The sequence below is a fragment of the Balaenoptera acutorostrata genome, chromosome 5 (genome assembly GCF_949987535.1).
Source record: "Balaenoptera acutorostrata chromosome 5, mBalAcu1.1, whole genome shotgun sequence".
Taxonomy (NCBI): Eukaryota; Metazoa; Chordata; class Mammalia; order Artiodactyla; family Balaenopteridae; genus Balaenoptera; species Balaenoptera acutorostrata.
This window is the reverse complement of record NC_080068.1, coordinates 22,574,626-22,591,240: the sequence shown is the minus strand read 5'-3', so window position 1 is coordinate 22,591,240 and position 16,615 is coordinate 22,574,626. Positions and strand designations below refer to the sequence as shown.

Genomic DNA, 16,615 nt, shown 5'->3' with positions numbered 1-16,615 from the left:
GAAAAAAATGTTCCAAGCTAACATTATTTAAAAGAAAGATGAAGTAACTATATTAGTTTCAGTCAAGGTAAACTCCAGAGCAAAGAATATTACCAGGAATAAAAAAGAAGGTCATTTCATAATGATAAAGAGATCAATTAATTAAGAGGACATAAGAATCCTAAATTTTTATGCATCTAATAAAAAAGCTTCACAATACAAGAAGCAAAATCTTATAGAACTGAAAAGAGAAATAGATGTATTTATGAATATTGTCAGATTTCAATACTCTTCTCTCAATAATTAATAGAACAAGTAGAGAGAAAATTAGTAAGGAGACAAAAGCTTTGAACAAACAACCTGACCCAACTGACATTTACAGAACATGCGTTCAACCTGATCAGACTAAACATTCTTTTTTAAGTGCACCAGGAACATTTACCAAGACAGACCATATTCCCTCCATAAAACAAGCCTCAATACATTTAAAAGGAATCAAATGATACCAAATATTATCTTACCACAATGGAACTAAATCAGATATCAATAACAAAGTTACCTAGGTAGGAGTATATTTAAATCAAGACTGGCCACGTAATAATTAATTGTTGAAGGCGGGTGATGGGTACAATGAAGGCTCATTATGCTATTCTTTCTACTTTTGTATATGTTTGGAAATTTCTATAATAAAATGCAAAAGAAAAATGAGAGCAGACATTATTAGCATAAAAAACAGAAAAAAACAAGGATTATAAATGTTAACATATGAGAATGCAAAATGGTGCAGCCACTTTGGAAAACAACTTGGCAGTTTCTTTTTTTTTTTTTTGCCACACCACGCGGCATGTGGAACTTCCCTGACCAAGGATCGAACCCGTGGCCCCCTGCAGTGCAAGCCCGGAGTCTTAACCACTGGACCACCAGGGAAGTCCAACTATTTGGCAGTTTCTTATCAAGATAAACGTACTCTTAGCACACATCCCTACAATTCCACTCCTCAGTATTTACCCAAGCCAAGAAAAATGAAAACTTACATTCACACAAAAGGTGGCTTTGTTCTGAAAAACTGGAAACAAACCAAATGTCCTTCAACAGGTGGATAAACTGTGATATATCAACACAATGCAACAGTGCAACACTACTTATTAACTAAAAGGAATAAACTACTGACAGACTCAGCAATCTGGAGGAATCTGAAATACATTATGCTAAGTGAAACAAGCCAGACCCAAAAAGGCTACATATTGTACGATTGCATTTGCATATCATTCTGGAAAAGGCAAAACTATGGGGGTAGAACAGATCAGAGGTTGCCACGGCCTAGAGTTGGGGGGGAACCTGACTCCAAAGGGTCACACAGGGATTTTCAGGATGGGGGTGGGGGGAGGGAATGAAACTATTCTACACCTTAATTGTGGTGATTATATGAGTATTTATCAAAACTCATAGAACTGTATACTTTAAAGGGTGAATGTTACAGTATTTAAATTAATTTCAAAAATTTTTAGAAAGAAAGGTTATCACAGTTAATAACGGGTTAGTAGCGGGACTGGTACTACAATCCTGTTTCTTACTCTAAATGCCGTATTCTTACACGTCAGTGGTTTTCAAAGTACACTCTCCAGACCAGCAGCATCAGCATCACCCAAGAATTTATTAAAATGCAAATTCTTGGGCCTTATCCCAGACCTACTGAATCAGAAACTCTGAAGGTGGGGCTCAGCCATCCGTGTTTCAACAAGCCCTCCAGGTGATTCTGATGGCCCCTAAAGTTTGTGAACCACTGCTCTACACGATGAGACAGGCCAATGAGATCAGAATCTCTGGAAGTAGGGCCTGGCATCAGTATTTTTACAAAGTGACCAAAGGTGACTTTAATTAGCAGCCAGGTTTGAAATCCTATACACTGTGCCAGATGCTGCCATCATTATGATCGTCTGGGAACTGCCTCTGCCCTTTGGCTAGGTTCAAATCCCCAGGTCCTTGGGTTGGGATTCTAAAGTGCCTCCTCCATCTGGCCTTTCTTCCTCTCCAGACTCAAATATTGACTTCACGGCTGGCCTGAGATTTAAAAGCAGCCCTTGACTCACAATACACACCCTAGGTTTGCAAGTTGGATACTTCCAATCTCAGTCCAGACCTTGTCCATTTTCTCCAAACAGCTCCTTTTCTGGGCATTAAGGTTGAACCATATGAAACTGCCAGTAGCTGTTTATGGATTTACAAAAATAGCAGTTTAATAGTCTGCATTAGTTCATTGAGGGAAGACTTGTTTCTGTTTTGCATTTTTATATTTATATATCTACTTTGAGTGCTTACCATTGGTATATGCTGGAAATATTAGTTTAAAAAAAAGAAAAACTTCACATCTCTCTAAATCAGGGCTGCCAGGAAGCAAGCAGAGGGTGTGGTGATTATTGGTGAGGAAGGTGGCTTAAAGCAAAGTCAAGTAACAGTTTCCATTGAATGCAAATTTCAGAGAACTAAAACGCTGTTGAAACAAACTGCTGATATTCAGGATAGAAAATAAAACACCAGGGCTTCCCTGGTGGCGCAGTGGTTGAGAGTCTGCCTGCCAATGCAGGGGACACGGGTTCGAGCCCTGGTCTGGGAGGATCCCACATGCCGTGGAGCAACTGGGCCCGTGAGCCACAATTACTGAGCCTGCGCGTCTGGAGCCTGTGCTCCGCAACAAGAGAGGCCGCGATGGTGAGAGGCCCGCGCACCGTGATGAGGAGTGGCCCCCACTTGCCACAACTAGGGAAAGCCCTCGCACAGAAATGAAGACCCAACACAGCCATAAATAAATAAATTAAAAAAAAAAAAAAAGAAAGAAAATAAAACACCAAACAAAGATTATTTTTATGAGGACAGGCACTAAGGACTAACTAAATAAGTGAGTAGGAAATAAAAAGTCAAAACTAAAGCTAACTAAAAGAAGCTAAAAGGACAACCCCCCCAAATTAAACCAATCAAACTTACAATCATGACTTAGTTATCTAAAACATGAATAGTTTAATATAGATAACAAAATACCTTTGAAAATAGAAATTAAATTTTACTGAGAACTCATGCTGAGAGTAAAGTGAAGAGAAACACTCCAAAGAAAGGTCATTCTTTTGGTTTTGATAATTTAGAAGTTATTTATCTTCTCAGTGTCATTTTCCATATACCTTTTTTTTTTTTTTTTTTTTTTTTGGCCACGCCAAGTCTGGCATGCACCATCTTAGTTCCCCAACCAGGGATCGAACGCTTGGCCCCTGCATTGGGAGTGCAGCGTCTTAACCACTGGACCACCAGGGAAGTCCCTCCATATATCTTTTTTGATGTGTTGGATTGATGCCCTGATTATGAATCTATACTCTTAACCTAAACTGTATTGAAAACTGCTTATCATGGTTCAGTTTCTAGTATTGACAAGTCTAAGGAATAACTCTGGCTATCTTCCTAAATTTCTCTATATGCTATTCTTACCTACAAGTTAGAACTAAATAAGAATAATCATTGACATCCTGTAAATACACATGAGGCAAGTTGGCTCATGTTATTTCATAATATTAGCTAATGTTAGTTCAGTGTAGGATTTGGATGTAAAGGGCCTGGAGGTCGATTCTGTAGCCTAACATTCAGATTTTATAAGGGAAGAAATTAAAGTCCCCAAGAAGTCATGCAAATTGCCCCCAGTCCTACTGTTGTGAGTGACAGAACTGGAAATAGAATTCTGGTTTCCAGACCACCAGCATGAGACTCTTTCTACTAAAATGCAACAGGTTCTGGTATTAGAAACTTAAAAAAAAATAAGAGAGACAAATGAAATCATGAAGGAAATACTGCATTTTGGGAAACACTGTAGGCAAAAGTTTCTCAGTTAAAAATCAAATTATAAAAGGAGTACCAAGGTTTCATAGAGCACTCTGAATGGGAGAGGCTACTGAGTCTACTGTAACTCTTAGGTGGCATCCTCTTCATTACATTTCTTGGTGAAACTGCATAGTATTAGAAAATCCCACAGAGCTGTGACCAGACGTCTTGATGATCACATTTACAAGTTTAGATGCTCAAACTGTTGAATGAATGAATTCTTCCAACTACCGAACCCCTCACGCCAGCACTAAAAGAGAGTAACAGATTTCCTCACTTTCCTTGGAGACAGGGAATTTACTTTTACTCCTGCTGTAGGTCCCAAATTAAATAACCATTAGTTCCTCCCCAAATCCTCAAAGACTACTAAGGCAAACCACAGAAACACCAAATTACAGATAACATACTGGAATGTTTATAATAACAAATATTGTTAGTAGGGAACTTCACATATAATTTCCTCTGAAGGATATGATTATCACACACATTAAACAGGACCAAACAGAATATACACTTCGTACTGACAGTAGCCTACTCGAGTAAATCTGCAGAGACACTAAGTGATCAATTAGGCCGAAACTCTTTGACAATTACCCTGCATTTCAAAGCTCTCATAGGTCAGTCAGGAACTGTAAGGATATTCCAAAACAAACGATGAACCAACTGTGACACACAAGAGGAAAGAGGTCAGCCTTTCAAGAGGATGTTGAAACAAGTTCATTTAAAGCATAGTTGAATTTAGGCTTCTTCCTCCAATCTAGAGTTTTTTTTTTTTCTCTGACATCAAAAGAATCAGATTTTAGTGACTTAAAAGAAAGCTCTCTAGGTTTTTCACACTTGAAAATTTTAACAGTCAAACAAAGAAATACCAAGGAACGTGAAAGTTCAACCTCCCCAATAACAACCAACTTGAAACCTGATCGGAATTCAAAGCCTGAAATGTTACCATCAGCTTAATTATAGTTGATTTAAACAATTCCTTTCTTTTGAGTGAACAGTCTAGATTAACTGGGATTTTACCGTAAACTATTTAAACCAGTATTAGGAAGCCCTGAAAGATATTTCTGAAAATTAGACAAATTTAATTAAAAATTTCTTTTGAATTGAATTTATTTCTATAATACTTCATTCAGTAAAAATGGCTTGTTTTATCTCTCTGACCAACCCTTAAATGAATATGTCTCTTTGTATTTACATTTCCAGTCTAATGAATGCCTAAACAAATTTGTAATCCTTGGTTGTGCACACTTTAAAAAAAAATTGAAGTATGGCTGCTGTACAATATTATATGTTACAGGTGTACAATATAGTGATTCAAAATTTTTAAAGGTTATACTCTATTTTTAGTTATTATAAAATATTGGCTGTATTCCCCATGCTGTACAATATATCCTTGTAGCTTATTTTATACCTAGTAGTTTGTACGTCTTAATGCCCTACTCCTATATTGCCCCTCCCCCCTTCCCTCTCTCCCCACTCATTTGTTCTCTATATCTGTGAGTCTGTTTCCTTTTTGTTATACTTACTAGTTTATTTTTTAGATTCCATACATGAGTGATACCATACAGTATTTGTCTTTGTCTGACTTACTTCACTTAGCATAATACCTTCCAGGTCCATCCATGTTGCTGCAAAATTTCATTCTTTTTTATGGCTGAGTAGTATTCTATTGTGTATATGTATATACACACATCTTCATCATATATATATACATATACCACATCTACTTTATCCATTCATCTGTTGACAGACACTTAGGTTACTTCCATATTTTGGCAATTATAAATAATGCTGCTATGAACACTGGGGTGCATGTATCTTTTTGAATTAGTGTTTTGGGTTTTTTGGATATATACCCAAGAGTGGAATTGCTGGGTCATATGGTAGTTCTAGTTTTAGTTTTTTGAGAAACCTCCATACTGTTTTCCGCAGTGGCTGTACCAATTTACATCCCCACAAACAGTGTTTGAGAGGTCCCTTTTCTCCACATCCTCACCAACATTTGTTCTTTGTGTTCTTTTTGATGACAGCCATTCTGAGAGGTGTGAGGTGGTACCTCATTGTGGTTTTGATTTGCATTTCCCTGATAATTAGCGAGATCAAGAATCTTTTCACATGCCTGTTGGCCACCTGCAAGTCCTCTCTGGAGAAGTGTCTAATCAGGTCCTCTGCCCATTTTTTAATCCGGTTGTTTGTTATTTTGATGTTGAGTTGAATGAGCTGTTTGTATATTTTGGAAATTAAGCCCGTATCGGTCTTATCATTTCTGTGCACACTTTCTAAGCAGCACAGAACTGAAATAATATTTACCTATCCACTTCATGCTCAACATGTTCACACTGTAAATCGAGAATCAATAGTTCATTAAGGGAATCACCAAAGGTATGAAATCATCCATAAAGTGTTGATTTCTGCTATAGCCAGTTTTCTTCTAATTTGTCCTTATCCTTATTTCCAGAAGGAAAATATTGCTAAAAGTGGCACAAATGCCTCATAGGTCAAGTGACTGTATAATTTATCACCCAAACTGGGCCACTTTTGAGAGTGGAAGAGGGTGCTATAAATAATTAGGCCAGGACCAGAGGTACAAAGTGGGTTGTATCAGGGAAATCCAGACGAGTGGGTGCCTTACTCTTCGGCGTCCTCGGAGTCCAAGCGAGAGCTCAAATCTTCATTTTCTGAGGCTCTCGGAGGGTCTTGGAAAGACCCTGAATAAAAAGGGCCTGCTCCCTGGCTGCCCTGCTCGATCTGCACCTCCCTTCCGCAACATCACACACCCTCACTTACCCGACCACCATGTCCTTGGGTCCAGCAGTTACCGTGCAGATGCCGTCCTCACAGTGTTTTCCCACCAGGCTGTGCGCATGCAGGTGGATGTTTTTTCCATTTGTGACCAACTGAACAATAACCTTTGCAGGTCCCACATAGTTGCAGATCTATACAAGAAGCACATTTCAAAGTTAGCACATCTGACTACATTACAACATGGGAAAATGCTTAAGACAAGCCAGTTAAGTATAAAAAGTATGATATAAAATTTAAGCATATCTGTACATATACGACCACAGCTCGGTTTTGAAAAATATGTGATGAACAAATGATGAGATGGAAATAAATTAAAATGCTAATGGCGGTTGTTTTGGGCGTGAAAGATATTCCGTAGGAAGCAGACCATTTAAAATACAGCACGTATTGTTAAAATTGGAAGGAAGAGCACATCTTGGAGGATGCTGTATCCCCTTCCTACTAACCAAGAACACATTTTCAGCTGCACCTTCATTGCACTTTTGGTCATAAAAGGTGGGTAAAAGATCAGTGAGAAGGGTATGGGGGTTGACTGATTGATGGAAATCAAGAGAAGGAAAGAGGTGAGCAGAAAGTGTCCGTCCTAACTCTCTGCTGTGAGATGAGGCAGGAGAGAGAGTCTTGCCCAGGGACCCCGCTATGAAGGTTGGCCATGGACACCCAAGCCCATGGACTTGGCCTGCAGTGACCGGTTTCTTTAATTCAAATCAGTGTACTACCTAAGTGCAAACCCTTAGATCTGACACCTGTTTAGCTCTTGTTTTATAAGATTTTTCCATTTAGAGTAATTTATATTTTTTATTGTTATACCTTTAAAATGATGACAAGAGCAATAAAAAGAAAACTGCAAGGAGATAATGACATTTTAAGTAAAGAGAGCTTGGACACCCTTTCTCCTCTAGTTGGTTCTCCAGCCCTCTATAGGAGACCACAGATTCCTTCCTTGAGAAAGCCCCAACACTAAAATCATACTCACAGAAAAGACCAACTGCCTTATTTTTAAACTTCCTGAATATTACAAGTCAGAAACCTGTGATAAATTCAGCCAAACTGTTGGAAATGCACTGTATCTCCTCAAAGGGTGGCCGGCCATCCTCGTTTGCCCGGGAATGAGAGGGTTTCCTGGGATGCAGGACTTTCAGGGCTAACAACGAGAAGAGTTGGTCACCCTATCTCCTTAGCTCATATTGTCTCTTTTTGAGGAAGTATATGACCTAAATACAGGACCTCCCAACTATACAATCGTTAGAAATATTTTAATCTGCACAAGCAACCCTTACCTCAGAAGAAAAAGAAAGTAGATAGAAATCTCATGTAGCAATGGATCCTTGATGGATGTCTTTCTGATATATACTTGAGGAAGAACCTACGCTTGCCAGTAAAATTGCTTGGAAACAGACGGAATTCCTTTCCACCAATCTACTTCTACTATAAATACCATCAAATGAATTTATATTCCATTGAGGCATGGTTTTGTTAGGATGTTTTCGGTATGGATTTTTTTCCCAATCCAATCTCCCACCGCAAGAGTTGAGGAGAAGTTGATGAGAACTGGTATTATGCCCCAGAGGCTTTTGGGGGAGAGAAGTTTCCTCTCCTGAACAAAGGACAGACTCCCTCTGTCCACAGTGTAGCTCCACTGGAAACCTTAGGGCCTCTCTGCCTGAACCCAGGCTCAGAACCGCTGCAAAAGTTTGCTTCCAAGCCCGCTAACACCCCTTCCCAAGGAGCAGGGCCACCTGCGGGAATGTCCTCTGGTCCTTGCAGAGCAAGCTAATCACAAAGAATGCTTAGGATTAAATTAGGTTCTGACCACCTCAGAGCACAAATAAATAATTTCTTAAACAGGTTAAGCACTTAAAAAGCTCCCTGGGCATAAAACCAATCATGAACTTAGTGCTTTCCCTTTTATAACAGGTAGAAAGCCTTTGCCCTTCAGGGTAGGACAGGGAATGAAAAGTTCTGGGTTTGCTCCAAAGTTGGCTGTTGTCCCTACATACTCCCTGGATTGCTGATGTCAGTTCTGTGTCTTGGTGTCAACATCTGAGATCAGCCTTTGTTATGATGACATATTTCACAGGGATTTCTTCAACAGTAAATAAACAGTGAAAGAGCATGAAATAGACCATGTAATTTCACTTTTAAGTGCACTGAGCATGGGAATGCAACAGTGTAAGGCATGACCAAATGCTGCACTTGGGTGAAATCAGGTAGGCTTTCCACTTAAGCAGGACACCAGAAGGAATCCATCCATTAAAGCCCAATCCCTTTGGATATCTGGACCCTTCAACGTTACCACTATGAAGGAATCAGTCACAGGCACTGAAGGAAAGAGGTGGGAGGTCTCCTCAAAAAGTACTCACATCTTTTTCTTGCTATTACTTCACGATCGAAGGGTGGCAAGAATGAGGAACTGGGTAGTCTCTGAGGTAAAAGGGCCTGAGAAATGTGCCAGTGACTAATGTGCTGTTTGATCCATTTGAAAGAGTTCAAGTCAGCATGGCATCATCTGGTTTTTCACATAGGCCACAGGGCAACGACAGGGAGGCCCCTGGGTTTTGTGGACTTTCCAAAATACTGACTGAAGGAAGAAAGCTGAGGCATGGGGACACACAAAAAAATACTGTTTTCTATTTTCAGGCTCTATGGCTAAGGAAGACAGTGGAATTCTACCTTAGGGGAGGGAATACTTCATAAAATGCCACCAATGACTGAGAGCTATTTGCAACTGACTCAGAAATTCATTTGTTCTATGGAGAATCAGATTATTTTTATTCAGCCTCCCTTTTACTTCTTTGCATAGTGGTTCCCTTGAAAATTAAGTTTATAGAAAGCAACTGTATCTGCCAGAAAGGGTGGGTTATTTTTTAAAGAGTCTGAGCATAGCAAGCTTTTAATAAACACTAATGGCTTAAATACAAGTTAAGCTATCACTTAGAGCCAAGGAGATAAAGGTGACCATAAGCTACCAAGGGACACAGGAACAGCAGGTACTTGACAGACAGACTAGCTAGGTTTGAAGACAGTTCCACCATTTACTAGTTCTGTGACCTCGGGCAGCGTTCAGCTCCTCATCTGTAAGATGGGGATAATAACAGGACCTCACAGGTTTGTTATGAGGAGTAAATACATTAATGCATGTGAAGTCTTGAAGACCACTGCCCAGTAAATAACAGCAATACACAGTGTTAACCACTATCTTATTACTGTAATACATTCCTCTACCTAGAGACCTTTAAATAATACAACTGCCCTGAGGTGAATGTTTATAAATCCCGTTTAAAGGCAGGTGGCTGGAATAAATGACCAATTCAGGCCACTTCTATTCCTAGGGTAAGCCTTTTTTCTAGAGTGACATATTTTACTGGGCTTTGTTATTTATTTATTTATTTATTTTAGTAATAATTATGTTATTGTAGTAACAGCTATCATTCTTGGAGGTGCTCAGGATTCCTTGGCTTCCTTGACGAAATCAAGCCTTTCTTCCAGGAGCTTTATGACTCAATACCTACTGATGACCACAGGCTACATCTGCTTTTTGAGTAAGAAACAGAAACCAAGTATCTCAGATAATACCAAACTTAGTCAAATCACCTCCTTTTATTTAAAGCAACTAACTCTGTCATGCTCTGGAAAAGTGCATACTGGTTCTTTAAAGGTGATTAAGAGAAGTAATCTAGAATTTTCTAAGAATCAGATTTTGAAAGGTCCACTTTACTTGCTGAGTTAATTTGGACCTATCACTTTGGCAGAAGGTAGAGTCAACATGAATATGAGACGTGACACATGAAGTAGTTCTTTTCTGCTGAGTTTTTCCTCATGAAGTGATGATGATGATACTTGAAGAAGAGGAGGAGGAGGGAAAAATCCACACTTTTCAAACAGAAATCTACCCTAACTTCACTTGTGTATCTAACTTTGACCTCTACTGCTAAAGCAGCAGAGGAATGTGGTTAAATTCAAGAGCTCTGACGCCAGGCTGCTGCACTCAAATCCCTCTGTTGTCACTTAATAGCTGGGCCAGCAGGGAAGGATGGTTAACATCACTGGATATCAGCTTCTCCACCTTTAAAATGAAAGCAATAATACATTTGCTTTCATAGGATTGTTTTTAAGGATTAAATGAGTTAAGTGCTGGGCACCTAACAGGATTAGCAATCTCAAATATAAACCCTCTCTCTTATCCAGGCTATTACCTCACCGACAAACCAAAATGTATCCATTTATTCAGTGAGTACTTATTAAGCCCCTTCTATGTCCCATGCACTGCAGTAGGTCAGGGAGTGGAGGGATACACAGCTGAGTAGAAAACAGACATAACTCCTGTTCTTATGGGAATGAAGGAGTAGGACCGATACTAATCAAAAATATCACAAATAAACCTAAGTACATAACTATGAAGCACTTACACAGGACATACAGAACAGGGATTTGACCTGGTCAGGAAGTCAGAGAAAGCTCCTTGAGGGAGTAATGAGGGCTGAGCTCTCAAAGAAGAGTAAGAATGTTAACAAGGGACAAGGGGGTGGGTAGGGGTTGCGAAGAGTATTGCTGGCAGGGAGAGCAGCACAAACGAAAGCTCTGCGGTGACAGTCCGACTCATCGTCTCCTCAGTCGTACTTACTGCCACCTCTCAGGGTTTCCTTCCCGTGGTTCCTACCACCTGGGGGTGTCCCTTCCTTCTCTTCCCTGTGTAGAACCATCCATTCTTCAAGGGTACAACCTAAATCTGAATCTTCCATGACACTCCCTTCACCACTTTAGCCCACAAAACTCCACCACTGTCCCTTTTTTGGGGAATGTGATAGGAAGAGGGCAGGAAAATTATACAGAGTTTATTGCAACAGGAAGACGGTAAAACCAACTGGCAACTGAAGGGTTACTGTCTTACCTCTCTTGCTTATTAAAGTCCCAGAGCACATCTACCTATACTTCCTCACTTTCTGTTTTTATGGAAGGGAAGGGGACTTGTTAACTCAGCCCATCTTCACATCAGCCCTGCGGGGTCAGTAGTGCCACCCCATTCCACAGCCAAGGGAACTGAGGCACATTACAATGAATTAAACTGCCATCATTCCTGTAATTGGAGTGATTGGGCAGCCCTTTGAACTTGGGTCTGTCCACCTTCTCTTTTATAAAAAGGGGCTGTTTCCCTCCTGGATTTCCCAATGACCACCGTTAGTGGTTCACTAACCACTTCAAAGCCCGTTCACATTTTCCATTACACTGGCTACCACCTGGCTTAACCACTTTTTCTTCTGTGTATGTCCAGTGTGCGCAGTGTTTTATGGCTCTCCTCTGCCTAGCACAGTGTTCATGACAGTTATCCCTGAAAAACCTGTTTGTTTGGTTTTGTTGGTGTGTGTTGTGGGGAAGAAGGTCTCAGTGAGAGGTGTGAGATGGCAGAAGTGCACTTGTCCCTTTGTAAGGCTTCTTTCCAAACAAAATCGTGCCACAGACATTATTAAACTGTGCATTGATTCTCCTCTGTTACGGTGCAAGTCATATTACAAAATGAAGAAAAAGGAGGAGGAGGAGGACAAGGGAAGGGGGGGAGGGAGAGGAGGAGGAGAAGGAAAGAAAAGAACACTATTTTCATAATATACCTCCTCTCAGTGATGCAAAAGAGACTTTAGTGTTCTTTATTCTTTATGATTTGTTGAGTACACAGGAAGTACTGAATAACCTTCATCAAACAAGATAGTACAGAACCATATCTAATAGTTTCTGGCATAGGGTAGGAAGACGCTTGGTAAAGTTAGTTCCTTCTTTTTAAGCCAGCAGATTTCAAGCTGATCCGATCTGGGACCAAATCCCAGCTCTTTCTTCTTCCAGCTCTGTGGGCTTACACAAGTTAAATAACCTCTCTGAGCTGCACGCTCTATACCTACAAAATGGGACAATAATGGGACCTCAGAGGGCTGTTGTGAGAACCACACAGTGTCTGGCACACGGCATGTACTATGGAAGCACCAGTTTCTTTCCTTCTCTTTTATAAAAAGGGGCTGTTTCCCTCCTGGATTTCCCAATGACCCTGTGAAGCAGACAGACTTGGTACTATCATCCCCATTTTGCAGATTAGAAAACAGAAGTTTAGACAGATTAACAAATGACATAACCCAAGGTCAGACAGTCAAGATCCGGAGGATGTTGGAATTCATCCTGAGTCTTCTGAATGTAGGTGCGGTGTTCTTATAAGATGGGATGACATGAAAATATCCTCTCCGGCCCACTCACTGTTGACAACATGGTTGTTTTTCCAGTAATGCTCCTGGATTTGCGTTGATTCATTCACATTCTTTCGTCTTTTTTATAGCCCTACTTATTTGACCAATAGCACATATGGCTCAGATGTTTGCCTGGGATTGGAAGGGCAAACTGGGCCGTTAAACACAACAAAACAGACAAAGAGGGCTTCATCAACTATGTAGAGAAGTGGAATAAAATCACTATCTATGTAAAACTCCACTTTGCGAGTTTTGTGTTTTTTGTCATACTTTGACCCCTAGTTTTTGTTTTATTTGAATTTTCAGTTTCATTACATCAAATATAGCCACTTATAAATCATACTTCTTTCAGAAAATCAAGTAACACACTATTGCTAACTCTGGGGACTGCTGGGGACTTGCACCTCAATAGGTGTCATTATCTAATTAATAAATTAAAAATAAATGTTTACCCTTTGCATGGCCCAATTGTTCATGGTTACAAAATAATATGTAACTTATGGATGAACTGTGTTGCAAATGTTCATTTATAGGCCAGTTTTTTTTGGAACCTGGCTTATAAACCTGGTTTATTCTTTTATTTATTTACTTTTTAAAATAAATTTATTTATTTTTTAAAATAAATTTATTTATTTATTTTTTAAAATGAATTTATTTATTTATTTTTGGCTGCATTGGGTCTTCGTTGCTCTGCGCAGGCTTTCTCTAGTTGCAGTGAGCGGGGGCTACTCTTCGTTGCAGTACACGGGCTCTTTTTTTTTTTTTTTTTTAAAGGATTTTCTTATTTATTTATTTATTTATTTATTTATTTTTGGCTGTGTTGGGTCCTCGGTTCGTGCGAGGGCTTTCTCCAGTTGCGGCAAGCGGGGGCCACTCTTCATCGCGGTGCGGGGACCGCTCTTCATCGCGGTGCGCGGGCCTCTCTCTACCGCGGCCCCCCCCCCCGTCGCGGGGCACAGGCTCCAGACGCGCAGGCTCAGCAATTGTGGCTCACGGGCCCAGCTGCTCCGTGGCATGTGGGATCTTCCCAGACCAGGGCTCGAACCCGTGTCCCCTGCATTAGCAGGCAGATTCTCAACCACTGCGCCACCAGGGAAGCCCCCGGGCTCTTTTTTATTGCGGTGGCTTCTCTTGTTGCGGAGCACGGGCTCTAGGCACGCGGGCTTCAGCAGTTGTGGCGCGAGGGCTCAGTAGTTGTGGCACACGGGCTTTGTTGCTCTGCAGCATGTGGGATCTTCCTGGACCAGGGCTCGAACCCGTGTCCCCTGCGTTGGCAGGTGGATTCTTAACCACTGTGCCACCAGGGAAGCCCCTAAACCTGGTTTATTCTTAAATAGAAAATAAAACTTAAAACAGTAGTATTCTTTTCTACTGAATTTCTTTTCTACATCTCCTTACCCTCGTTGCTGCACTACGTGCATTCTCAAATTCTTTTTTTTGAACAAAGCATAAAATATATAGTATTTAGTCAGACCTTTAAAAGATATCCCCAGACTAACCACTTCTTACCGTCTCTACTGCTACTCCCTGGTTTCAGGCCGCCATGATTAGTTTCCTGAGTTTTTGCTCCTATGTTTCCTATGCCTCCCCCACTTCCCCATGGCCTGTTCTCCTAGGCGATCCTGTTCAAGTCAGGTCATGCCAAATGTGGACACTCCTCTGATCAAAGTCCTCCAAAAGTGAAAGCTGTTGAAGATGGATGACTCGTCGAGGGGACTCATTGTAGTGTTTTGGGTATATGTGATTACATTTTTCCATGGTAAGAAGTTAAAAAAACCCCTCAGACCCTCTAACGGCTTTCCACCTTAAAAGCCGAAGTCTTTACAACAGCACACAGGCCCTGGGCCCTCTGACCCCGCTTCCTCTCTGATCTTGTTTCTTACTCCTTCCAGAGCCACACCAGCCTCCTTGCCAGCTCAGCTCCTACCTGAGAGCTCCTGCCCAGAACACTCTTTCCCCGGACGCCTGCATGTTCTCTTACCTCCCTTCAGGATCTGCAGAAATGCCGTTTTCTCAGGGGAGCTCTCATGGGTTTCCCTACCGCCTACCTAAATTTTTAACACTCCCATCCCCTAATTCCTTGCTACTTTCCCCTGCTTTATTTTTCTCCCTGCATTAGTTACCATTTAATATACTACATATCTTACTTATTTTGATTATTGCCTAACTTCCCCATTAGAACAGAGGCTCTGTAAGAGTGGGGACAATGGTTTCTTCCCTGTCATATCCCAAATGCCTGCAATAATGTTTGTTATACTGTGCGCATTCAGTAATTAATCCTGTAGCAAATGCATGATTAAATAAGATGACTAAAATGTTATCTATGGAAGGCAATTTATTAAAATATAAAGAGCTGTGCTAGGTAGGGGATGGAAATTAGGAAATTATATTCTTTCTTTTGTTATTTTGTCTTTTCAAAAAAAAAAAAAGGCTAGATCCTAGTGCAGCCTCTCAACAGGCTATTTAAATTAGAAAGTGATTATTTACACCAGAGCAGAACATTAGCGTAAGTTGATTGAAGGGCGTCTGGGTGTGGGCTCTGTCTGGACCTGCAGTATGGTTAGAGGAATCTAACTGCTGAGGGTCAGGAACTCGGGCAGCTGTGGGAAAGTGAAGGGAAGGTGACTCTTGAATCATCATCTTGTTGGAAAATCAAGGTTACAGCGCTCCCGAAAGTCCAAGACACCCCCTTGAACTTCCCCCTTCCCACTCCAGCTGCTGTTACCCGTAAGGCATTCTCCTGCTGCACTGAAGAGGCTAGGGACTTGACTCAGAACATTTTCTCTATTCCTTGCCTTACTACTGCCCTCAGGGATCCAGAATTCACATTTCTGGTTCACCCCAGTTTCACAGTCATGTACTCCCCAGATGAGAGGGCCCTTCTTTGACACTCACCCTGGTGACTGACAGGAATAACCACTCCACAGGACCTTACCATAACGCAGTGCAGGCCTACACCTCCAAGATCTCCAACTACTGGGCTCCCTTTCAATAAAGAGCACAGGCTCTGGAGTCAGATGGACCCGGCTCTGAATCCTGGCTCCTCCCATTACTAGCTGTACCATCCTGGGCAAGTTACTCAGCCTTTCTGACGTGTCTTCTCATCTGTAAAATGTGAATACCAATACATAATGTCTGAATTTTCACCAGGATTAAAGGAGGCAATTTAAAGTGTCTAATACAGTGCTCGATTCATAGCAGGGGCAGAATAGATGACAGTGATTCTGTTTTGTCTCTTCATGTTTTAAGCAGATATCTGCAGTTGAGATTTCCTCTGACTGTAATGAGAAGGTGAAAATGCACTGCATGCCAGGCTCTTCAACCTCTCTTCTTACTGTCACCCAGGCTCAAAACATCCCCATTACTTTACATATCCGCTGCCAATTCAGAGAAATGTAGGTCTGTTCCCTCTTCTAGGTCCAACCACTCTGTTTTTGCACTTACTGCCAGACTTATTCCAGATCTCCTCAAATTACTCTCCTCCCTCCCTCTCCAAAGGACGCTTCCCCTTAATCCACAAATCACGTACACTCTTCTCCCTTATTCGGAACAACTCCTTCTCTGATAATGATAACAACGGTACAGGTTAGCATTTATTGAAACCTATGAGCCAGGCACTACAGTAAGAAATACAGAACCATTCTTTCATTTGATTTTCTCTATAATTCAGTAAGAAACATTCTTAAAAGGCACTTATACCTGCTTGAGTGCCATTCTCTTTTTTCCTTATCAAGTATGCAAGA

General features: G+C 40.9%; 1 protein-coding gene across 2 annotated transcripts in view; it reads right to left on the bottom strand.

Moving 5' to 3' along the window:
- The window catches only part of NFKB1 (nuclear factor kappa B subunit 1), a 124,206-nt gene that overhangs the window by 49,871 nt on the left and 57,720 nt on the right, over positions 1 to 16,615 (bottom strand). For both annotated transcript variants that reach the window (XM_057546739.1, XM_057546740.1), the window contains exon 6: positions 6,628 to 6,776. In XM_057546739.1, the coding sequence (XP_057402722.1) occupies positions 6,628 to 6,776 (149 nt within the window). The remainder of the gene's footprint in view (positions 1 to 6,627; positions 6,777 to 16,615) is intronic.